Genomic DNA, 25,982 nt, shown 5'->3' with positions numbered 1-25,982 from the left:
ACAACCAGTGAGTTAACAGAGTGTTAGTAGAATGCCAAGGGGTTGAGAGGAGAGTTAGAAAAGCAATATGAAGAAATTTTGTTAGATAAGCTTTCTAAGGAAGTTAGAAATCAAAGAGAGTTAGAATGTGACTATTTATGATCTATATAAGTTATAAAAGTCTGTTCTGGACAGGAAAGTGAAGACCCAGCCTGAAATGAAAACATTAATAAAATAGCTTTGCATGGGCAGAAGAGTTAAAGTTGTATGTAAGTTTTCCTTCCCATATGCAATCTAATTGCAAGAGTTATGCCAAAAAGGCAGCAGAAAACTGTGCATAGTGACAATTATAGCAAAAGATGGCTTTTAACTCCAAGTCTGTAAGTTACTTGATTTTTGAAAAGGCAAGTTCAGTAATGATTGAAAAAATAAACTTAATACTTTTTTTTTTTTTCAAAATTAACTGTGAAAATAAAAATTGACAACATGTATCATTAACTTTGCAATGTATGTTAAGAACTAAATATTATAAAAAGGACTTTAATGCCTTTAAACAAAACACAAACTCAATTTTCTGTTAATACAAGAAAATACATCCTACATGCCCAATAGTAGCTGTGGTCTAAGTGAACAAGAAACAACAACTTCTAGAAGTTACACATTCTGAAATTTTAGATGTTAAATCTGTTGCATAGATTGTACTGGGAATTCTTTTCTGACAATGATGAAATTATGTTTACCACTAGAGTAGAAGTGAATCTCAGTAGATTTACCTGAAATTAAAATGCTGGAACTGTTTGTAAATATTTTGAATAAACAGGCAAATCTTGTTTCTTATCTCACTATATTATATAAAACAGTGTATTTGGCAAAGCCCCACACTAAATGCTATTTTCTGTTGCCATGATGCAAACAAGTATCACTATTGCATAAAATGATTGCCATGGTTTTAAAAAGAGCAAAAAGGGAAGAAGCAAAAAGTTTTGGGATTGTGCTCTAAAGACTACATCACGTAAGACAAACAAATGTCACTGCTCATAAGCTTATAGGAAGTGAACAGACATTTGCTGTGTAATGTAGCTCTGCACGAGTGTGTTCCTGTCAGTACACAGTAGGAAGGGTATTAATTTCTAAATGTGCAACAGCAAACATAAGTTAAAATCTGCTTAGATTTACAATTTGCCATGAACCCACATAAAATTTGTTGATCATTTTAATCCATCCTAAAATAAGCATACAGCTATAGGAGGGGGTGGGATTTGGACTAGATGATTTCTAGAGGTCTCTTCCAATGCCTAACATTCTGTATGAATCTGTGAAAATATTTGTCAGCTAAACAATGGCTTTCATTTTAAAAGTAATCAGTGATATACATATTTCAAGTCATCACTGGCATCGTAAATGTAGTTTCTCACTGAGTATACCCTGAAAATAAGCACCTCTCATAAGGTAAACATTAGCCTTTAAAACATCGGTGTTATGACAATCTCTCTTCTACATGGCTCCACTTTTGATATTTTAATAAACTACTCTCACCAAACTTTCATGAATGTAACGTTTTCTAAGGCTTAAGGAGAAACTAGACAAAATGAGTTTTATATTTTAACTTCAAGGCGAAGTGATCAGTCGAAATTAGATGTAAGGAAAAGCTGCAACATGTCTTTGTGTACTACTTGAAAGTTTTTCTTCAGTCTTCCACTTCAGAAATTCTCAAATATGATGCAAAAAGTGAAGGATGCAAAAAACTTCCCAGTATTATTTGGGACTTTAAAAGTAATTTCGAAGGTGAAAATATTTGTCCAAAGGGACAGAGGCAGCCATTGCTAGCATATGAAAAATGGCAAATCTGAAGTCTTTGTTTAGTGCACCTTTACAAAATGTAAAACTGGAATAAGTTCACTTCCTTTGATACATAACATAAGTCAATGTTGACTAAATAATCTCCACACCTCCACACTGTCTGTGTTAGCAGAATTTAGCAAAACTTGACTATGCTACACAGTTAAAATTATTTTATGGCAGCTATGAATCATTAACATAACACAATCTTTTCCTAAATTAGTGAGAGAATCCTTTGTTTCCTTTCAGAACCAAATTAATGTGTGAACATATTTCTTATGCTGTTGCGTACGCCTAAAGACATAATAAATCTTACAATTTCATGTGATATAATGAAAATTAGATACACCAGATAAGTCATGCTTCTCAATAGCCAAAATAATTTCTAAAGAAATTATGTTCTACTTATAGAAAAATACGAAAAAATTCATCTCTCAGTCATGTTAAAATCAGATTCACATAACGAATGCTTGAAAAGGTCTAGCTTTTCCAAAATGTATCTCTGAAAATCCAGAAAGTAAACAAATTAAATTATGGTACATTAAAACAAATTTAATTTTGAGGACAAAGTATTCTGTCCTCTGGATTCTGCATTTACAGAATGTGGAGCAATATTTAAATTTTAAAAAAATTACAAATAAGAACTTCAACATATCATTTATCCTTCCACGTAATATATTAATTTCTTCTTTGGAAAGCTAGAAGGTCTCTATATTGAGAATCGTACATGAGAGAGAGAGTTCATGTATCTGTGACTCTCAAAAAACTTATCAGTGTTGGTTCTTATCAATGTTGTTGCAATTCACACGAACCTTCCTTTTTGTCTTCTGCAGCAATCTTCACTTTTGTGTCTGTTATATCTTTGAAAGAGGCCAGAAAGAGTACTACATCTCCTTTTTCATTCTTTATAGGAACAATATCCAGTAGGCACCAGAATGAAGACCCTGCAAGGATAAAGAATGAACTTAATTCAAACAGCTGTCTTTTAGTAGTGGGTGGGGAGGAAAAAAGTGAAATACTAAATCTATAGCTAAAGTAATTTGAAAAAAAAAAAATCTTATTTAGGAAGTCAGTAGTCAGGGAATCACAGATGTTCAGCTCATGTAAATCTTTTTGCATCATTGGTTGCCGCTTAGTAATATTGCTTTCTCTAGAAGCAAGGCATTAATTTAAATGCAAAATTTATCTACAGGGATCATTAATAGAGTTTAATGAAGCTGCTTACACCTTTGAAACCATGCTTTCCTCTGCTGATGCTGCTTATTTTACTGGACTAGCTTGCACTTTGTTAACTTGAGGTCTGAAGCTTCCATGTTGACTACAGAAACATTGTACATTAATCATCTGACTTGATATTCATTAAAATCTCTTGACAAAAGACCTGAGTTGGAGCATCATTCCACTAATTCAAAGATATTTAAACTAATCAGACATCAGACTTACAACAGAAATAATATTAACTCCTTGCATCTTACAGATGGCAAGATTTATAACACCACACATCTGTAAAATCAATATCCCATCTCCCTTACTGTCTTTAATGTTCACCTTGCTAAGACTTAAGTTAGACAACACTAAGTTTCACAACATTTTAAAATCATGTCAACCTCTGTACTCAGATATGCTCCATAATTATAATGCTTAAAATAAATTGCTATTGTCACTGATTGTGTCACAGATCCAATTTGCAAGATATGTTTCTTAGTTCCAATTACGTAATTCCTAAGTTTGCTGTTAATGCAGACCACTCAGAGCAGAAGATAATGAATATCTGGGTGCTCGCAATACACTGGAAGTGTAACAGTAATTTCAGCAAACACCCAAGACCTCAGTTCCATCCATTCAGGGATAATTCAGACCAGTTCTGACTTTTGTGTCTTTCAGGTTTTGGGTATCAACTTTTGGAGAAAGGCTAATGTCACCCCCATTTATAAGAAGGGTCCAAAGGAGGACCCAAGTAATTATGGACCCATTAGTCTCACTGCAGCCCATAGGAAAGTCCTGGAACAAATCCTCTTGACTGATCACAAGTTGGGTCCCCCAGGGATCAACATTGGGCCCAAAGCTGTTTAACATCTTTGTAAGTGACTTGGATGTTGGAATCAAGATGAAGTTGGCTGATGACACTAAGATGAATGGAGAGGCTGACACTCCAGAAGGGAAAGCCACCTTTCCAGGATGACCTGGACAGATTGGAGGAGTGGGCTAACAGAAACCTTACAAGGTTCAATCCACAGGATTAACAGTTTAGGCCAGGGCTAGGTCAGTATGCATTTGCATTCTGTCAAGAACAGAAGTGTGCTACCTTTCACGGCTGATGAATAGTATACTGATACAACACAATCCAATACATAGCTTTTACTTATATAATTCTATAAGCCAAAAGAAGAACCTCCTACTCATCAAAAAAGTGGTGCCCTCTTTTGTTATGATTCCTTTGGATGCACTTATCTATGATACAGAATTTCCTTCCCTGCTTCAGATGGTTCATATAAAGGTTTTCAGTATTGCCCAGAGTTGTCTATCAAAGAAATTTCTTTTGGAGGTTTATTTATATACAGACACTCTTTATTGCTCCAAGCCAGCACTCTTGGAGAAAGAGTCTAATCTTTCTCTTGCATTATGAACTGAATGTTCAAAATATATTTTAATATCCTCAAGGCTTGTAGAAGCACATCACAGGAAAGGAGAAAGAGACCAAATGAAGCATAATCTTATCACAAAGCAATTTGGCTATAGTCCATCTTTTATATATACATAAAAAAGAGAGTGCTTTATGGTCACTCTCTCAACCACCGTTTCTACCTTTCCTGTCTCTGACAGCTAGAAGTCTGTCCTCAGACTGAAATCAAAACAAGGGTCAACAGACCAAGGAATTTAAAAGGGAGATTTTATATAAAATGCTGCCATCAGAATGCCAATAGCCTTCAGAGGCTTTCACCAAAAAATAAAGCCTACTTAAACCAAGGAACAGAATCAGACCATTAGCAGTAATGATGAACTATGTGTACTCAATGTACAATAATAGTCACTCAATCTTTAGTCATGCTCATCCTAGGCAACATTCAATGAAATACTCAGAACACCAATCTTTTAGGGATATTTGCATATTGCAGAGTTGCAGAGGTGTCATAATATAGAAATGGAATGGGATTATTGACAACCATCTTATATAATTCCTTACTAAAACAATTTAATTTTGCATCTATCCCCTCAAAAGTGTAATTGAGATTTTCTGCAGAAGTGCCTTCTTAGCCATGTATATTCCTATGAGATACTTTGAAACAATGATACTGATGCAAAGCTATGTTCTCTTTTTGCTCTAGACAGCCTGGAAATTGTTTTGCTCAGGCAGACAAGCTTCTCTTCCCTTTTTTGCTGTGTGTCAACTGTCTGTGGTTATGTCCATTTTCAGATCTCCACTTCCTCAGGAATTTGCTTGCCTTCAGAAAGACACAGAGGCAGCTTGTATTGCCTCTTCCATCAGTCAAGGACAGGGAATAAGAAATGAACAATTTCCTGTGATTCATCTCTACCTCTCTGTGGTGAAAGGGATTAAGATGGAGATCTCTTTCATGCAACTCTGCATCTGTACATAACATACCAGATTAACAAAATGAAATGTTTCATAGTCTATGAAACCAAGTACTTGACGAAGAAAAACAATGTAAATGTTTTGCATATTAGGTAAATAAGTCTTGTGGCAAAACCCAATAACTTTTCAAGTAATAATTATCATTCTATATATGCATAAAATGGCAGAATTAGTCTGCACAAGGCATCATCTTGTACATTTCTTTACATTTCAGTACTTGACTTAGTAAAGTAAATGTTCTCCTAAGCAGATGCAAGTGGAACCTCCAAATAAAATAATAAACAAAAACACACACCCTATTTCCAGGATTTTTTTTAATATATAAAAGAAAATATAAAAACATTTGCATATTGATAACTGCAATAACTTGTCAGTAAGGTTGATGCTAAATCTTCAGCATTACGACACAGTCTCATTTACAAAGTTACAAATTGTTAGCAGAATAAACCTGCTCCTGGATACATGGTATTGCCAGAGAAATTTTAGCCTGATCATTTCCACTTTTCCACTGCAGAAAGTGTGGACTTTGAGATTGACTGATCAGATGCCAAGGAATTTGCCTGGAGAAACAAAATTGGCTTTTTCATTAGCTTATCCAAGGATTCTCAGTGTCACTGGTAACATTTGATTTTCAATGTTCTGTGTTTTTGACGTGGTGTCAACATTTTGTTGAGGAAAGCAAAGTGAAAAGAAAAAAACATTTTAAAAAAATGCAAGTGAACTAAACAGAAAATGAATGGAGCTGGAAGAGAAAGGATAGCTATAATTAGAATACTTTCTCTCTTGTAAATATCACATCTTTGACAATGATCAATTAATGCAGGTAGGGCAAGGCTTTGCTGCGTCAGGCAAACAAGCACCTCAGTCTTTTCCATCATCTCTGCAGAAAGCACAGGTAAGTTTTAATAAAATCTATCATTTTTTTTCTTTGAATTCTGCTACTGTAGATGACAGACCGTGTGCTAAATCCTGGTGACAGTCTTTGTTCTGATCATATTGAAAGAAAAATTGCAAGAACACATATGGACTATCAGGTAACTGACTTAATTGGTCACTGATGGTTGTTCTAGCATTTTCATAGAAGTAGTGAAGAAGGCTCAAGAACTTGTTTACCCAGGTTCTGTATGGCCAACAGATCCTATATCAACAGATGCTTGCATCCTGCAAGTAACTCTCCCTACAAGCAGTAATTAACTGTCAATGTGAATTAATTCTAAAATGGGTAAAGCCAGAATACAGTGGTATCCCAAGAAGAAAGATGATAGGTGAAATACCTGAATAACAAAGCAAAAATTGCATTTCAGTATGAATAAGTAGGTAAGTGTTAATCCTCTGAAGCTGATTTAGAAGCTTCCATGAAAAATAACCATGCATCCCTCTGTACAGGCTACAGAGTACCATGTGAAATTATTCACATTTTAACAGATAATGTGCAAATCCCCTTTCCATGTGTTTCCACCCTCTATTCCATGCCCCTCCTAAGCTCTGCTCCCTCTATTGCCAGGTAACTTGGCAACTCATATATCATGTTTCCCAGCACATCTAATTTTTTCTGCCATCACTGCCATGATGGACAGAGAGAAAGGATGTTCTAAGAAGAGACAGTTTTCAACACAGCATGCTCCTATTTGTGCCTCGCCCACAGAGTGCCAGTGTTAAGCAGAGAGAGGCTTAACTCCCCACCTCAAAGTGGACACTGCCTCTGTTATGACAGCTCCTAGTCTGAGTGCATGACTTTTCCAACAATCTGCAGTGCACATTTTATGCAAAATAACTAACGGGCTCCAGCATATCTACATTTCAGCTTTGTTTACTCATCTTCCCTGTCTCTCCCTTTATAACTTCACTATCTTTCCTACTTAATGAAAATCTGTTTCAAATCCTCTAGTTAGATTTAAGTTTCCACTGAGTAAAAGCAGAGAAGTTAAGCAATTCCTGGTAAAGCCATGTGACGTTCATTATCCCTAGGTGTACTACTTACTTTTTGTCTGCTCTAATTTCCTTTTCCTATCCCCATGCACATTAGAAAAAGAGATAAGTATTTCTCTGATGTAATACATTTACAACAATTAGCAAAATACACAGGATTATCTAAAAACTCAGTGAAGTCAATGAAACACATTCTGTTTAAATGCAAAAGGATTCAGGAAGATTCATTAATATTGGCAGTTTGCAACTTAACTTTCCCTCCACTCTTAAGGATAATTACTCTGTCACGGTCACAGGATTACAAGATATTCAGCATTTGTCAGTTAACTCCAGGGAACGTATTGAGTCAGTCTATTCATATAATTAAATACCCAATATTTATATTTAAAGTAAACCAAAACAAAATCAAAGCAACATAAAAACCCAGAAACAAAATACTATTTTTTCAGTATCGTTGTATGGATAGTTTCAGAGATAATTGGACTCAATCCTTCCAGATCAGTTGAGCCTTTACTTGCTTCCATTGAATTACACAGTTTTCACTGCTTTGAGTTGAACAGTCCCAAAAGGAGCAGTTTGCTTTCACTTGAGTACTGTATTTTTGAAATCTATTGTTAGAATTGTGTTTGCAACCTATGGTCCTCATTCTTTTTGGATTTTCAGAGCTCATAAACCAACGTCTAGATGAAATCACAGCAGTAAGTATCATTTTCAGTCAGACAGGATGATCTCTCATATGTACTTGTGTATATATGTTTAAATATGTATATTTATGTATATGTTTCTTTTTCAAATTGTCTGATAGTTTGACACCAGGAGGTGTAGCGCACATTAATCTGAACACAATCATGTGTTCAAATGATGTTATTGTGCTATTTTGTCATAAAAAGAAACTTCAAAGAAGACAAAAAAATTCCTGTAAGCAGAAACACAGCAATACCAAACCAGACCATTATACTTGTAAAGAAAATGTTCCACTTTTTCAGTTTCAAATAAAAAGTGATAATAAAGAAAAATATCTTTGTGCAAGATGTTTTCATGACCCTCATTCTGGTGTCTCTGACAGTGGCAGCCCCTAGAAGCAGAAAGTCTGGAATCTGTAGAATGGGAGGTCTCCCAGCACTGGGAGAGGTTCTGGTTGCAGTGTCATGCTTGTTCATCAAACTTTCAGCAGACATACACAGAGAAAGAAGGGACTCTGTTGGTTAGTTGTCCACTTACATTGCAAAGTGCCATTTTAGAAACTGATAATTTATTTTCTGCTGCTTTTTTCCACAAGGTTAGGTAAAAGAAGTTTTCTGCTTAACAAGATATCATTGCCTCTATAATTCCTGTCTGTTATTTTAGTTTTATATGTTAATATTCATCTGCAGTTTTAAGCAAGTGTGAGTATTTTCTTTTGAGCCTGTGATTCAAAAACTTTAACCTGCACTTGACACACCACCCACTGGCACCTCTCTGGAAGAAAGGGGCTAAAGCTTCAAGTCATGAATCTGGATTGATGCCTTCATCTGGCCAGGTTTTTGCTTTTGTCCAGAAGGGGTTTGAAACACACACTGAGGAATTACATAATGCTGTAGAAAGGATTAATTTTTCAGTTCACCATTTGCATCCATGTGGGCACATGGTGTAAACAGACTCATTGAAAAGAATTATAGAAACCCTGCCAGTTGAAAGCAGTAGGTTTTAACCTTTTAATTACTTGACTGCTCTGTAAAAATCAGACTGCTTTTGCAATTCCCTAGCCAAATCAGTGAGAGGGTCCCACAGACCATGCTAACATGAGCCTCCTGCTGCTCTTCCAAAAAACTGTGGAGCTAATGCAAGAAATCATTGCAATTGTCAGCACAGGAGGTGACAATGAGTCTGCACCATAATTCATTCAGATGTGGATTTGGGGATCATAAACAAAATAAGTAAATGTCAGCAGCAGAGAGGCAGGTAGTTATCCAGAGAAATGGTAATTTGCCCTTTCTTTAACCAAAGAATAGCCTAACTCACAGTGAAGCATGGGGACATAATCCAGCTTCTAGCAGAAGCCAGATCTAAACCCCATAAAAATAAAATACAGTAAATCAGCAGCCATAAAATGATGAGAAAATCTGAAGAGTGAGAGGTCTGATGGAGTACAAACATCTCACTGCAAAATAAATAGCTACATCTCTTCCTAAAAATGGATGCATAAAAAATACCAAATAAAATATATTGTAAAAAAATGTAAAAGTGCATACAGCTTTACTAACAGTCATTCATTTTAAGTGAAGCTGGCAGCCCAGGGTGTCTGTGTGGAAACACTAATCTGTAAGCATCTGTAAGCAATGAAGGGCCCATCACTTTGTAACAATGCAATAAGCAGCAGGAAACTCTCATACGGTGCTTCTAGGAGAACAAATCTTTTTTTCCAGAGAATTATAGTTTTAATAAATCATGTTGCTATTGAAATAAACTATTAGCCAGTGTCACGGTGAGTGCCATCAGAACAAAGTATCAGTGCCATCAGTTGGTAAGCAGCAGTCTTGTTGAAGTATCATTAAATCACAGCAAAAGATCTCAGGTGGTTTAGATCACAGTGCACACAATTCACTCAAGGCTCTGTAGAATTTAAGCCAGGGCTCTCCAGAGGAGCAGAGGTCTGCTCCATCTTCCTCTCCCACTGCAGAAGCTGGGCTTGTCTCTAAAGCCTCTACACAGCTCAAGGCTACATACTAGCTTTCATCAGAGGCCATGGGTCAATCAAATAAACTGTTTAGAGATAAAAAAGCAAAAAAAACCCAACAAAACCTCTTCTCTGAAACAGAGGAAAATAAGAATATCTCTCTGGTCTACATTCACAACTAAACTGATTTTTAAGAGAAAGACTTCCCCATGACCAGTGAAACTTCCTAAAGCTTACGGAAGGGAGGAACATGGAAAAAGGACAACAGAGGGTGCTTTTATAAAGATACAAAATACTGTTTATGGCTCATATAATTGTCATTATATATTGCCATCAGATTAATTTTTCAGTGTTACTTGCTCTTTTTATTCCCTTCCTGCATTTTGTGCTATAATGTAGATAGTGTGAGCAAACCAACTGCTAAAGCTTCTTATCTTTCTTATTTTTAGACCACATTTTTATGGCAGAGCTGCAGTGAGGTCACATTGCTATGAACTATCCTGCCAAGCAACTTGTCAAGGGACTTCTTCTACATTAGTAACTAGATGTCTCTTTTTTTCAGTTAGATAATTCTAATAAATACCTCTTCTCTAATTGCTGGGCTGTACTTTTTCCCAAATACATGATGGATTTCAGGAGACTGTTAAAACAGGGAGTCAGTTTATATTAAAAAGGTACCATACAACTCCCATGTTTCAAAATGCTACAGAATATTCTCAGACAACCATTAAATGTAGGCTTTTAAACTTCCTGTTGGAAAAACAGGATAACATTTCTGCAACATACAAAATACTTTTTATAAAGAGGAAAACTTTCAAGAAAACCTGGTTTTCTTTCGTTTTAAAGGAAACTAGTTTTCTTTGTATTTCTTGATAATTAATTAAATCTTCTATAATTTTGAGTAAGGTTCAACACATCATCTAAAAAGCTTTCTTTGTTTGCTTAACACAAGTCATGTGTTAACTGTAAGTGATGTAATGGAGACTTTGTTATCCTGTAGCCTCATTATTCAACTGCAATCATGGCAGAGGTTCCAGAGGATGTCTCATGGCTTCAGGCTTATTTCATTTGCCTGTGGCTGTCATTACTGCTCATGTGAGAACACCGTCACACCTAGACCTCTGATGGCCTTTTTCTTTATAGCATCCAGGAAATCACTAAGTGGCTTTGAGTTTCACCACTCATATTCCTCTTATCTGAAATAACACCTTAGTCCTAACCTTCCAGATAAGCACACAGAGTCATTAAAACACACATTCATCTACACTGATGAAAAGAGCCAAAATACCTTGATCGAATCACACTAACATTTAAAATTAAAATCTATGAAATTAGTATATCATGCATTCCTAACCTTCCAAGTTACTTACCAAATCTTTAGGGGACAAAAGCTACAAGGCACTTGCCTAATACATAGCTCAGAAAGTGTTTAAATCAGTTTACATGTAGAAGATGGCAAAGTGTCCCTTGAGTGTCCATGCTCTCTCACAAATTAAGCAAACTCTGCTTGTAGGCAAGTCTTAAGGCAAATTGTAATGGTGGTCCCAGCATGACCCACTTGCTCCAGTCCTCCTACAGCAGCAATATTTAATTGCCCACAAAAGCCCATGCAGACAGCACTGTTGCTGGGATGCACAGATAAAATGAACACCCTGAAGCCTCTCAAGTGTCCAAAAGCCTGAAGTGGCTATCACTGATTAGTGTTTCACACTAGTTACACACAGACAGAAAGAGGCAAATTTCCTTTCAGCAAACAGTTTATCCTATTATAAGGATTTGTTTAAATGCCAAATGAAGAACACACACACAGAGGAAAGTTCCTATCCACTTGTAGCCATTCTGGGAGGATTGTTTTCTAGTTGGGTCAGAGCACAACTGCTGAAGATTATCCTTCTGTTAATATCCAAACCCAGATGGCAAAAACAGTGAAATCCTGCATTTCATCCAACAGAGTTAGTCCATCTACTCAGCTCCCTACCCAGCTCCTTGCATGTCACTCTTACTCTTTGCAGTGTCAGCTCATAGCAGCCTGGAACTTCCATGACATTGCGTATGGGTTGCTGCAGTTGCTTTCGTTACAACAATCATTCCTTTAACTAACAATTGCTAAGCAGAAGAGCCATGTGAATTTTTAAATGATGGTTAAGTGACTGTGAGAGGTCCCATATTCAAGCTTACTAAATTCAGATCAAAACTCCTAAGAGCTTTAAGTCCCAAGCCCGAATCTACTTGTTTAGAATGAACAATCTGATTTAATGACAAAAATTAAATAAGTTTTAAACAGAGTTTAAATCAAATTCAAAATACTGAAAAATACAGAAACTAAGAAACCAACCCATATTCAGTTTTGGAAGCCTGAATTTCTTTTACAAAATATAAGAGGCGCATGAAAAAAACAACCAAACAAAAACAACCAAACAAAACACAATTACAAATGTCAGGCTTCCACATTTTAGATCTAAACCAGAAGGAGAAACCAAGAATAAGTTACTGTTTTCATACATCCATGTCCCTCAGAGTAATTTCTTATCATGTTACACTCATTATTAAGTTTTAAAGGAGTGTGTTAAGGGATATCAGTCTATTTTGTGAGCTCAGAATTATGCCTGAAGCTGAACTTCTGTCCCTCAAGTTATCCTTGAAAGTGTTCATTTGGTCTTGTAGCTCAGCCTACAGAGCAAGGCTATACCTTTGAATAGTGGACTAAAGACAGATACTTAATTACAATCTGGCACCCTGAAATCCAAACACTGAAATATAACCCTATGACAATTAAACATTACTAGCTACTTGTCTCCCACTGACCTCTGCTCCTGGCATAACATAGGGCACTAGACCAACTGACAATTATTTTTAGTATCAGGTGAGCCTGAATGTATCCATACAGTCCTTTTGGGGAAATTATTCCCAATGTTCCTGTGTCTTACAATATTTTCAAAACATTTTTCTGCAGCAAACACACCTTGCCTTTTTTCTTTTTTCTTTTTTTTTTCCCCCCCTCATTCTTTCTGCCAAAGTGAATAAGTCTAGCAGCTTCAGAAGTCCAATTTTTCTTCTGGAAAAATCCTCCCAAACAACCTCAAACCCAAAACATATGGCTAAAATGGATGATTGACCAAATTTAGTATCTATGTTTTATAGCTTTGTTGAAAAAACAAGATTATTTTTCAATATAAATTTTGCTTTTATTCAAGAACAGTCTCATGTTATTTTAACACCTATTCATTTCCATTTCCCAGTGGTACAGAAATACATGAGAAAGAAAAATGTAATAGGCAGTCTGGGAAATTTATTCATAGTCAGAAAATGTCTTTGAATGGCCCCTAGTCAAATTACACACAGGGCTGCAGGTAGGGTGGATTGTGGGAATACTTTTATCCTAAACAGTTTCTCTTCATCTATTTATCTGTGGTTCAGCTACTTCATTGATAAGCAAATTGACCTTTAATCTCTTTCTGCCTGCATTAGTCATATCTATTATAGGTTTGAAGCAGTCCTTCATGGTGCAAAGGAGTCACAATTTATCATTCAGAACCAAGACACTGAAATGAATGTTAGATTTACTTCTTTCATTTACATACACTGAAATATCTTTTTAACCTGCCCACTCATCACTGCCCACCACCACAATACTAAAGAAAACAGCTCTTAACATTCCAGATTAAGATAATTTTCCCCTATATTCAGTTATCATTTTCAGATTTGAAATTATATTCTTTGCACAGCCTTCCTGAAAAAAGAGTTCTACGAACTATGGAAGTTTCTTCTAAACGCTAAAAACCAACAATGACAATGAACACACTCTCCAAGCTTTCCCAAAAAGACAAAAGGAGGAAGCATTTAGCAGTATCTTCAGAATAACTTCAAAATTTCATACTGTGAAAAACACCAATCAAGAACACAAGCCAACTAAGAAGCAGTTCTATTTTTTGTATAACTCAGGGAAAGTGAATCTGCCTTCTCATAACAACAAAAATCTCTGGCTATCTTGTCAATATGTAGTTATTGCTCTTATAAAATACATTTTAAAGTATCTAATAGTTATATTTGAGGGAAAAATGTTTCATTAGTAAAGATGTAAGTAGGACCTATAAGGAAAACATTGCCTAAACTTATGCCTAGAAATTCTAGGCATACAATAAAACAGAAGGTGATACTCAGTAAGCACCCATGGATCCAGTAAGTCCATGGATCATTAAGCACATGTGAAGGCTCCTATAGAACTGGGTGGTTGCAATCCTGTCAGTATCTCACACTAGTGTCACCTCTTGAACACCATGTGAATGATGTCAGTGTAAATGCTTACAGAACAGACACTGAAGGAGTCTGATATAAGTGAAAAAAGCTCTTAAGTGTGCATCATGGGGAGATTTTTTCCATGGCTCACACATCTTTACTACGACATTGTCCTTATAAATGCTTTATCATAGGAATGAAAGCTTTGGTGGAGCAACTTGAAATTTACTGATGTCTATAGAGTTGTTTAATGTTCAGAATTTTTTTAACGTGACAATACATATTTAAATATAAACTTTAATTATGGTACTTAGCCTTTTTGGAAGATCATTCTTATTGTATTTATGTAAAGTGGCTGTGGAGAATAAATCACTTGTATAATTTAAAGTTCTGAGTATTTTATTGATGGGACTGAAAAGTTTACATAGCCACTGTCTACTTTTTGGTGAGTATTAAGTTTTGAATTACTGCTTAGCAATAAGTAAAAACTTCAGCATAAGAAAAAGTAGAAAACATAGTGTGATACTGAGTGCAGATAACACCCTGTCTCAAAAGGGAGTCCCTGAATTTCCTCTATGCAGCTTCATAACTGGTATAGTTACATAAAATCTGTAAGACTAATAAAAACATAGTCTCCATGTGTACTGTATTTTCTTTATTCTAATCTATTCCTGCAGGTCTGATTATAGACACGCTATCATGGCATAGAAATCCATATTACATGTTATATACTTTAATATTGGTTCTTTGGGATGAACAAAACAGGAAAGAAAAACTTACCATTCTTCTTATAGAACATGATTTCTCCTTTGAATTCTACCTTTTCCTCCAATGATTTCTCAATTTGAAGAATCATCTGCTCGTTTGTTTCAGCACCAAGTAAAAATTTACAGCTGCAGCTCTTCTGCATGACTTCAGTTCGTGCAAATCCAGCAAGCTCACAGAAGCCATCGGAGCAGTAAACAATAGGGAATCCTTTAGCCACCTGAGCATTTGCGAGGATGAAATTACTATCTGTAGGAGAACACAAAAGTAAAACTGGAATTATAGTCTGAATTCTATAATTTGACATAATACTTCCTTTGGTTTTGTTGGAAGGCACAACTGAATGTACATGTGAAAACAACTCCCAACTTCCTGCAAACAAGAATGCCACTAGTCTGTTTTAGACCACCAGTCTGAAACGAAATCAAGTCTAGCTGTCTACAGAGCACCTTCATATGATGGCTCCTCATGGCTATGTACTGCTTGACTCATTGCATCCTCAAGAAATAATTTATGATAACTCTCTCTAGGATGGGTGTTAGCAATTGAGCAAAGACCAGTGATGAATGTGGAAGCTCTGAAGAAATTTCAACGGTGTTAGGTTGTGCTGCCTCTCAGACTCCTCTGCAGTCTCAACGGACACAGCTATCTCTAAAAAAAGCCAATCTATGCCCTTATTAAGCTGATCTGCATCAACACTCGAATTTCTTTCATGTAATTTCACAAGAGAATCCTTAAAAGTGGAGTTGAGGGACTCTCTGGGGTTATATAGAATTGTTAGGGGGTTTTGTTTTGTTTTTTTTTGTTTGGTACAAATCAATATCAACTGTCTGTCAGAGCCCCACTCTACTTATTCCATAAAACACAGGCACATTAAAGACTTGCTACCATGTTACACTTTAATGCATTTAGTAATTTTTCAGTGTTTTTAAGATGCAACTAACACATACGATAAATTCAAGAAGAGTATGTTGACATGGAGATAAGTCAACAAAAAGCAATGTTCTAATTTGAGTTCAAATCTTCGGCAAATCTTGCAGCCTAATAGCTCATTTCCAGCCCTTGCTGAGTCTCTTTGAAAATTTTGTGCCTTAGACTCTCATCTTCAGCTTATGTCAACTCCAGCACTGTATGGTCTTTTTAAACAAGCATGGAGACCCTTTCCAAATACTGTATGAAGGTCTCAGGTTTTTTTAACTGTGTTTCCTTATCTTGAAGTGAAAAGATCCCAGAGTTTTATGAGGAAAAATTGTGTCTACATTTCACATTGACAGAGGAAAGACTATTTTTTTGCCTTTTTCTTATTAAGGATTGTTTATTTTACAGCTTGCTAGTAGTAGCTTAGGAGCAGTCTTGTCCCAAGACAGATATCTGTCATTTTTCAGAATTATGTGCCTGGGGATTCATGTGTATCTCTTAAGGGATAATGCTATTAACTAATCCAGAATCCCTTCATAAATATTAAAAAAATTCAAGAGAAAAAATTAACTATTTTAATGAAAAAATAGAGCTGATATGTCTAATTTCCATATAAGTATATATTATTAATCCATGGGGAAAGGAGGGACAGAATGCATAAACTAAAATAAAGAAAAAAGGGTCTGTGTCAGGCTTAACTGTCACAAGAGTTCTGCATCCATGAAAGTCCAGCAACTTCAGCTATGTTACTCTTCATTTACTCAAAGGATAAAATACTATGGCTGCTATTGTTAAGATTTCAGTATTTTAAAGACAATGCTGAGATTTATTGAATGATCCATTTGCTCTTAAGTCTTTGCTTCAGGTGCCTTCTGCTTAATATTAAAACTCTTTCAAAAAATTGTTATATTAAAGCTGACTTTTCTCATTTACCAAATAACGTGATTTAAAAATGCATTCTGGTTCAGTGCAGTGCTTGACATAGCCTGTCATTTTTACTTGCCTAACTAGGGAATAAGTATCATTACCATTCATGCACTGACATGTAGTTCCCCCTGTCAACACAAAATTAAATCCCCACACTGCCAAAGAATGAAAATCATCTGCTTGCACTGCAGTGTAATAATGGTGTTACAGTGTAAGACCCTCAAATCATACATTTCAAATGCCTCTGTAGCCATTTAATTAAATTACTCCTGAGTTTCTTATTCTTTAAGATACAATTATGTAATTCAGACTTTTACAAAAAAAATTACAATTGTTGGGAATTGCATGAACCAACATATGGAACACCACACGGACACGAGGGGTAGGGAGGATGCTCTCAGAGTGCAGCAGTGTCAGAATATCATTATGAGCAGGAATACACTGGGACTTACCAAGCATATAATGATTTTCTGAAAAATTTAAGGTGGTCAAACTCTGCTGTCATTTAAATAAAAATAAATCCCAACCACTTCTGGCTACTTCAACATTCATATCAGAAAACAATTTACTTGTAAAAAACAATCCAGAGCTGGCTAGAATAAGAGGCAATTTTTCCATTAACATCTGATGTCTGATAAGGTTTATAAGCCTGGTTTTGCCAAACATTTTGAGTACAACAGTAAAGGATCAGCTTCAGAAAAATACAATCAGAATTATATTTAATGTTTTTTCTCAAGCTTGAAGTTAAAATCAAATGATGAAATATTTGTCTATAAACCCAAACTATTAGACTAAGGGGCATATTTAAACAATTTATTGAAAAGATTCCTCATAATATTTAAGGATCAAGCAACATAATTTTGACAAATAATTATGTTTCATCAAATTCTTCAGTATTATTTATTAAGTAATAATTAAACTTTAAAAAATTGTATCTTAAAATATTCTGATTAAAAGTTTATTTATTTCAGTAATTTCTTGTCATAGCTTGGAATGTTCAATATCACTTGCTATTCCTAGTTTACATAAAGCACCATAAAATATTTAAAAAAACAAAAACTGAGGGTGAAATCTGTGTCATTCAGGCATCAGTGGAACACAAATAACAAAACCAGCATTTAACATTATAAACATCCATGATACCAGCTGTATCTTAAAATCCTGAACAGGAAGAACAACATTTTATTTAGAATAATTTATTTTAAAAAAATCTATATTCTCAAGGAGAATATAACTTCTCTTTGGACTTACAGTACGAAAGTTGCAATGAGTGATACCATCCTATTAGTCTGCATATTTTAGCATATGTTTGTGTGTAGACTGCAATACTTCCACATAATAAAGATGAGGTTGAATTCCATATTATTCTTTCAGCACATCAACCTGATTATTAAGTTATTTTATTCAAGTTCGTTGGTCAGGAAACAGTACTGACAGATTCTTTGGTAGATTTGGTAGAATCTTTGGTTTTGTTTTTATTATTACTTTAGACAAGAAAATGCATACAAGGTAAAGTCAAGTTCTTTTGAGAAAGATGTAACCTAGAGCCTTTGAGACTGTTTTGGAGGACAGGACATTTGCAACAGCAGAGCAGAACTGCTGCAAAACTGTGTACAACCTCAGGGAACAGATTTGACAAAACCACAAGTAGCACACTTCAGCTCAGAAATTTTTAAGTGCTCTAAGTCTGTGCAAAAAAAAAAAAAAAGTATAGAAAAGGTGTATTTGTAGGTTAGCTTTGGATAATTATACTTAGTTATATGCTCAACCCTGCATATGATGTGTAAAGGATGATTTAAAAGTGCTTCTTTAAAAGATGTGACAAAAAGTCTAGACAAAAAAATCCAACAATGTTCACTAAGTATTTCTTTAACAATAAGTCAATAAAAATGGATGAGTATAACAGAGGTGTTCCACAACTACTCAGTACAATTTAAAAGGAGATTTGTTTCCACTATGCTTCTTTTGTTTTATGTTAATTTTCTATGAAGATGAAATTACTTTTCACATGAAAGTTCGAAGGAGGAGTATTAGGAGCTTGCATGCCTGCATTTGCTTTGGAAGCAGGACATATTGGAACAGATAGGACATTTATCAACAGAAGACTCACACTGTTTCCAGAAACCTCTGCCAGACACACAGCATAAATTCAGAGATGATTAAACAAGCTGAACCAGAACCATCCTAACTACACCTTCAATGACAGGCTTATACACCATTGCACTATTTAAATGACTATACTGATGTCCCAAAATTATAACTTTAAAACCAGAATAAATTTATATCACATGCCATCCAATACAGAGAGATGGGTTTGTTAAACATCCCATGACAGAGTTTTACGATTGAAATAATAAAGGAAAAGGCTATTATGCAATTCTCTGCTTCATAATTACTGCACACAATGTATCTGACTGTTTGTAATGAGCCTTTGTTATAATTAAACTCAGCACTCCCTTGATAAATCCTACTGTCATATTTAGCAACAAATAACAAAAGGGTTTTTGCTTTAATACTGTAGCTATCTCTGCTATAAATCTCATCGTTGTGCTTCTCCAGTTCTTGTAACAGTTCTTTTCAAAGTCCAGATGGTTTCTGCAAGTCTTCATCTTCATCAGTGAAGAGATCATCTATCTGACTTCTTGTGCAACTGAGCACAGCCAAGAACCACTCTGATTTTAAATATTAAATTATTTATTAATTAAGAAAAAAAACCAACAAAAAATTGCTACCAAAAAAAAAGGAAAAAAATCCCAAGCAATCAAAGAAGATGCTTTAATTAATACAAGTGACAAACACAGTTACTCTATAAAATGGAGAGCAGCCCATAATTCTTCAGGATAAAAGACTTTACTATATTTATGTTTGATTCCACAGTTCCCACATGATCAGCTTAACAAGAGATGTTTCTTTCTAGGTTCACGCAAGTTACTGTTGCTGAGAACATGAGCACATTAACAGTTAAGACTACCTCACTGAATTATTAAAATAGCATATGAAAGCATTTAGCTTTGTGTCAGCACATTTAAATGTAAGTTTCAGTAGAGTTCAAGCTCATCTACCGACTACTAAACTTTGAATTTGATTGAACCAAAGTGATTTTATAATGCATACACTTCCAAATATTAAAGTTCATATTGAAAATCTCAGTACCATTAACTGGTTCACTAATGTGAAGTAATGACTTATTCAGATCCAGGTGAGTCAGAAATAAAAGAAACTGATTATACTGGTAACGCTTCTCACTTTTCACTAAAAATACATATATATATTCCAGTGAAAGTACTACACTAAAAGGTAGAACTATTGCATAATAAACTACAAGTAGGGACTGATGAGCAAAGGACCCATCACTGTAAGTTGTAGAATTTATTTAATTGGCCAAGTCATTTCAATTAAAGGCTGACATTACAAGGAAATGTATTCATAAAATTGGGTAAGAGTTATAAATTCAGAGTACAAAACAATATTTGAACTAACTAGCTCTATTGACTCAAACCAAGGGTGAGGTGCTGTAGCTCCCACTTACAGAATAATTTTGGTTGGAAAAGACCTTTAATAAGATCAAGTGCAACCATAAATACAATATACCACCAAGTCCACCACTAAATCACAACCCTAAGCACCATATCTACATGTCTTTTAAATACCTCCAGGGATGGTGACTTGACCACTCCCCTGGGCAGCTTGTTTAAGTGCCTGAAAATGCTTTTGGTGAATAATTTTTTTCCTACTATTCAATCTAAACTTCCCCTAGTGCAACTTGAAGCCATTTCCTCTCATTCTATCACTTGTTACTTTGGAGAAGAGAACAACGCTCATTTGGCTATAACCTCCTCTTTCAGGTGGTTGTCAAGAGTGATAAGGTCTCCTTTTCTCCAAACTAAACAACCCCAGTTCCCTCAGCTGCTCCTCATCAGACTTGTTCTCCAGACCTTTCACCAGCTTTGTTGCTCTTCTTTGCTCTTCCAGCACCTCAGTGTCCTTCTTGTAGGGGCCCAAAACTGAACACAGTATTTGAGGTGTGGCCTCACCAGTTCCAAGTACGGGGAGATGATCCCTTCCCTAGTCCAGTTGGCCGCATTGTTTCTGATACAAACCCAGATGCTGTTGACTGCCTTGGCCACCTGGGCACACTGCTGGCTCATATTCAGCTGGCTGTTGACCAATATTCCCAGGTCTTTCTCTGCTGGACAGCCTTCCAGCCACTCTTCCCCAAGCCCATAGCATTGCATGGGATTGTTGTGACCCATGTCCAGGACCTGACAATGTTTTTTAACTGCATACAACTGGCCTTGACCCATTGATCCAGCCTGTCCAGATCCCTCTGTAGAGCTTTCCTACCCACAGGCAGATCAACACTCCCTCCCAACTTGGTGTCATCTGCAAATTGACTGAGAGGGCACTCAAGCTGCTCATTCAGATGATTGATAAAGGTATTAAAGAGCACTGGCCCCAATACTGAGCTCTGGGGAACACCATTTATGACTGACCATCAGCTGGACTTAACTCTTTTGGACCCAGTCATCCCACCAGTTCTTTACCATGAGCCAGAAGCAGCCATTTGTTCCAGGAGAATGCTATGGTAACTGGTGTCAAAGGCTTTACTGAAGTGCAGGTAAAAAACATGCACTGCATTTCCCTCATCCACTAAGTGGGTCACCTTGTCATAGAAGGAGAACTGGTTAGACCAGCAGGACCTGCCTTTCATAAACTCATGCTGACTGGGCCTGATTGCCTGGTTGTCCTGGTCATGCCATGTGATGGTACTCAAGATGATCTGCTCTATAACGTCTCCCAGCACCGAAGTCAGACTGGTAGGTCTGTAGTTCCCTGGATCCTCTTTCTGGCCCTTCTTGTAGATTGGTGTCACATTTGCTATCCTCCAGTCAACTGGGACCTCTCCAGCTAGCCAAGATCGCTGATGAATGATGGAAAGTGTCATGGTGAACACCTCCACCAGCTCTGTCAGGATCCCATCTGGCTGAACAGACCTGTGTGTGTCTAAGTGGTATAGCAGGCTGCTAACAACTTCCCCTTGGATTATGGGAGCTTCTACCATATGCCCTCTCAGTATTCCAGCACAGGAGACATACTCTGCATTGCCAAAATTACTTTTCATTATTTAGAGAATTTCTGAATTCAGCAGCTAAGAAATCAACATTTCACTCTGCATTTAAAACAGTATTTAGACTCACAGAGAAAATCTTATACTGTATACAATATTCATAGCTACAAAAAGAGTTAATTTGAAATACATTTGAGCATAGAGACATCCAAGCAACACTTGGACATCTGGATGTTAAATTATCTCTTAGTCTTACTGATAAACACAGATCATAAGCCATTTAAGAGCCTCAGTGTTTAATGATCTCAAAGCCAGCCTTCAGTGCCATTTGTGCATCAGGTCAATACAAGAATGACTGCAACTTTCTCCATGACCAACCAAAGTACATATTTCTAGAACAAAGCAGACTAAAAAGCCAGACAATATCAGAGGGAACCAAAACCAAAACCAAATCCAAAACCTAAAATAACTCTGATGGTGAATTGAGGCTGGGATCCTAGAGACAAAAAAACCATTAAATAATTTTGCTTCTCCATTAGAAATCTCTACATATGTTTCTGTTCTTTTTCTGAGCACAATCTCATTTGCATTTACCTGAATCCTCACATATAAGAACTAAGAAGGACTTAGTTCAAATAGTAGTAATACTGTTACTGCTAATTTATCATCGCAAAGCACCTTTCAAATAGACAACCAGTGCAACTGTCAGAGGTAAACTACAGCGAAGAAGTTTGCTTTTCAGAACTGAACCCTCTGCCCCTGAGAAGGGAGCACAGCTGCTGTTTGGTCTATTTTGTGGGTGCCCATTGGAAAGTGCACAGATTCCCGCCTCCAAAGGAAACATATTTCACCTTTTCTCCAATAAAAGACATAGAAATTTTAAGTTCATCCATCAGGCAGAAGGGCCATTTGTGTAACCTAGTTACATTTAATTTGATGGTGTTTTTTTCAGACTGTTCTGGTGATTTTAAATTCACCTAGAATGGTAGGAATGGAATTGCTATAAATCAGACCAACACATTGAGTTCTCACACGCTCAAATCATATAGCCTAACAGTTTAAGACCCTCAGATCATTATTTAAGTGTTCAGCTGAGATGAAGATTTGCAGATGAACAGTTTTCCTGAAGAGAAAAAAATTTAAAGACCAGAGGCACATTCTTGCCAAACATTTACCAGTATGATCCTGTCTATATCTTTCTTCATCAAGTCTGAAATAGGAATGCAACAAGGAGTTGAAGGCTGGCTTATCTACAGCTCTTTTAAGCACTAGTCACAATTTGTGCTCAGTGCACAGACGTAGCAGAATTTCACCACTGCATATGTTGTGGTGTCAGTGTCCTACACATACCTTTACTAAGTATCATGCCTGATGATACTGTTTGTAATACTACTGCAGTGGACAGCCCTTTGGATATTTGTCCTCAACATATGTACTGCTACTCATGTTGCCATGTATCTGAGCAGCCAGATCTTACAGATGTTGTTAATAGAGCTAGTGGAAGAGTACAGGAAATACATTAATGAGCTGCTACTCCTGCACACCTGAAGGGAAGAACTTAAGCTGGACATTTTGAAACCAGTGTGCAATACCTTTAAAAGATGATGTTCCTGCCTCTGAAATCAAATGTTCCTTTCTTCTTATGGGGATGTATTGATTTTGGAGGGCTTGGAAAATACCCTGATGCCAGAAATCCTGGAAATGCCTGGATTTCTTTACAATGTGTTGACTTCAGGTTGAACTTTTTAACTACTGTTGAGAAAGTTTCATCTTATCACTTGAAATGAGTAGATTATGTGGAAATCTGTTCCTTCTTTGGAAATGACCCTGGGAAAAATACCTTACAACAGATGCTATATACAAAAGAAAATTATCAGTAAGTACACCTGACCAAAATGATCTGTCTGCAAAACAGACCCAGGTCTGGGTTTAGTGTGAAGGCAAAAGCGACAGTAGTCATGCTTCCTCAGCATCATCTGCCTAGTGCAGCACTTGCCCTCCACAGGGGGTGATGCAGCATCTCAGCTTTTCTCCTGTCAGTATCTCAGATACATCTGATCCTTCACACAGTAATAATGCACAGTTTTGCACACAATTTTCATTTCCATATGCAAGATATCCAGATAACAATAACCATACCTTTATCAGGCTGTTTGATATCACCTGTTATTGTTATATTTTCTAAATAAGAAACATTCATAATTTCATACTAGCTCTGAACTACTCTGAAGTTGTTACTCAAAGCAGATCGATCAAAGTTGATTTTTACATATGTTAACTCATACATGTTGTTTCTGGGCTGTTAACTGTCACTTTAACAATCCTCTACAACACTCATTACAATGTCATGCCAGCTTGTGGTGAATTCTACTGATTATTTTTTCTCTATAATTATACTTAAATGTGAAGGTGCCAATTCAGTACCAGGATTTTGTGGCAGTTTATATGCTCACCTCTCCCTCCCTGAAGTTAAAGGTTAATCTTGAGTTAATTTTAATAGGGAGAAGAAGCAGATTCCCGTGTGCCTATTCCAGTGAGATGAGTTCCCTGTAAACTGCAAGAATTCCTGCATGCAGCTTTCTCAGAGTAGCAACACTAATCTAAAATGATGCTATGGAAAAAAGTCTGTTCAAAGAATGTTATTCTGACAAATTGACAGAAATTGTGCCAAAAATAGCTCAGAAAATTATGAACCATGTCTAGGAAATGTAATTTCCAGAAAAGGTAGTTTTATACTACACTATTTACCTTAACAAAGAATTCATTGTGTATCCTAAACTCACCTGTTCTAAATCAAAATAGTCCTAAGAATTTCAAAATAGGGCTTACTTGGCAACACCTGTAAAATCCTCATATTTTTGGGGTGGAATAGCCTGAGAGGCAAGTTATAGGAAAGCATGTAAGTTATTGTATTCGAAGGAAAATGAATCATCCCAGAGGGAAAATGCTGAAAAAAGAGGAAGAGCCAGTGCTATTGTTGATCAAACAAGCAGAATAACCTTAATGGAAAAGTAAATTAGATGCCTGAAGCAGACATAGGCTATTATTTCTTATAATGAAGCTACTATGGACCTCCTGAATGACTGGTATAGCTTAAAGCAGGAGCACCTGAGCTTAGATCTACTGCTCTATGTAAGATAACCAAATAATCAAGGAAGAAGCTACTGGGAGAACCTGAACATTGCCATAAGATGGTCTTCTGGAGAAAAATCCAGATTTTGGCTGGAGAAGTGGATATAGTCTGGGAATTTCAAAGCATCTGGAACTTCCTTGCTGTAAGGAGGACAAATATAAATACACTGAAAAATTGTCAGGGCTTTTATTACCTTAGATGAAAAAGAAAATAATATGGTCTAAGTATTGTATCAGTGAAGAAAATCAGACATAGGAGAAGATTACTATAAAAAAAAAATAATCCTGAATTGAACCTCAAAGAATTTAAACAGTGCAGATGAGAGAAGAAACGCACCAAAATCACGAAGGGACTGAAGATACTTAGTTACTCAAAACCTAGGCCTTTTTATGTCTGCTTCTTTTGTTTTATTTTCAGTTCATTTTTAAAGAAAATAAAGAGGATAAGTAGCACCGAAGAATCTTAGGCATTTCTATAGTAAATGTTGCTCTCATTCTATTGCGGAACAAAACAAATTCCCCTTCCTGTGCCCTTAGCCCCAAAATGCTGCCTGAATTAAACAAAACCCACATTAAAAAAAAGACTGACATCAGAGCAATAGGCTCGTGTTCAGTAGTTAATGCAAAAACTAAACCTCCAACATTCCGGGAAAATGTCATCTATTAATTAATTGTACTGCAGTGAATCCCTGTCATTAGGAAACCAAGAAACTTTTCTGATTTTTTTTTTTTTGTTAAAACACAGAAATTACATTTTGGGTTTTGTCTAAATTCCTCTTACTGGTCCAAAATTGCTTCACATAAAAAAAATTATTGTCACTATATTTGCAAGACAATGTCAACACCATTTTTTTCCCCACAAGAATAAAGTACAAATGCTGCAATCAAACTCCAATATTGTTCTTGGGGGTAATTTGAAATCTTGCCTAGTTTTTCCA

At 36.1% G+C, this 25,982-nt stretch overlaps 1 protein-coding gene across 1 annotated transcript in view; it reads right to left on the bottom strand.

The window, feature by feature from the left end:
* The window catches only part of KCNH8 (potassium voltage-gated channel subfamily H member 8), a 185,631-nt gene that overhangs the window by 108,941 nt on the left and 50,708 nt on the right, over positions 1–25,982 (bottom strand). The window contains exons 2-3 of the mRNA XM_051612214.1: positions 15,015–15,248; positions 2,631–2,762 (exon numbers count right to left, since the gene is read on the bottom strand). Of these exons, the coding sequence (XP_051468174.1) occupies positions 2,631–2,762; positions 15,015–15,248 (366 nt within the window). The remainder of the gene's footprint in view (positions 1–2,630; positions 2,763–15,014; positions 15,249–25,982) is intronic.

The sequence above is a fragment of the Apus apus genome, chromosome 2, assembly GCF_020740795.1.
Source record: "Apus apus isolate bApuApu2 chromosome 2, bApuApu2.pri.cur, whole genome shotgun sequence".
Classification (NCBI taxonomy): Eukaryota; Metazoa; Chordata; class Aves; order Apodiformes; family Apodidae; genus Apus; species Apus apus.
Note: the sequence above shows the minus strand (reverse complement) of the source record. Positions and strands in the feature narration are given on the sequence as shown.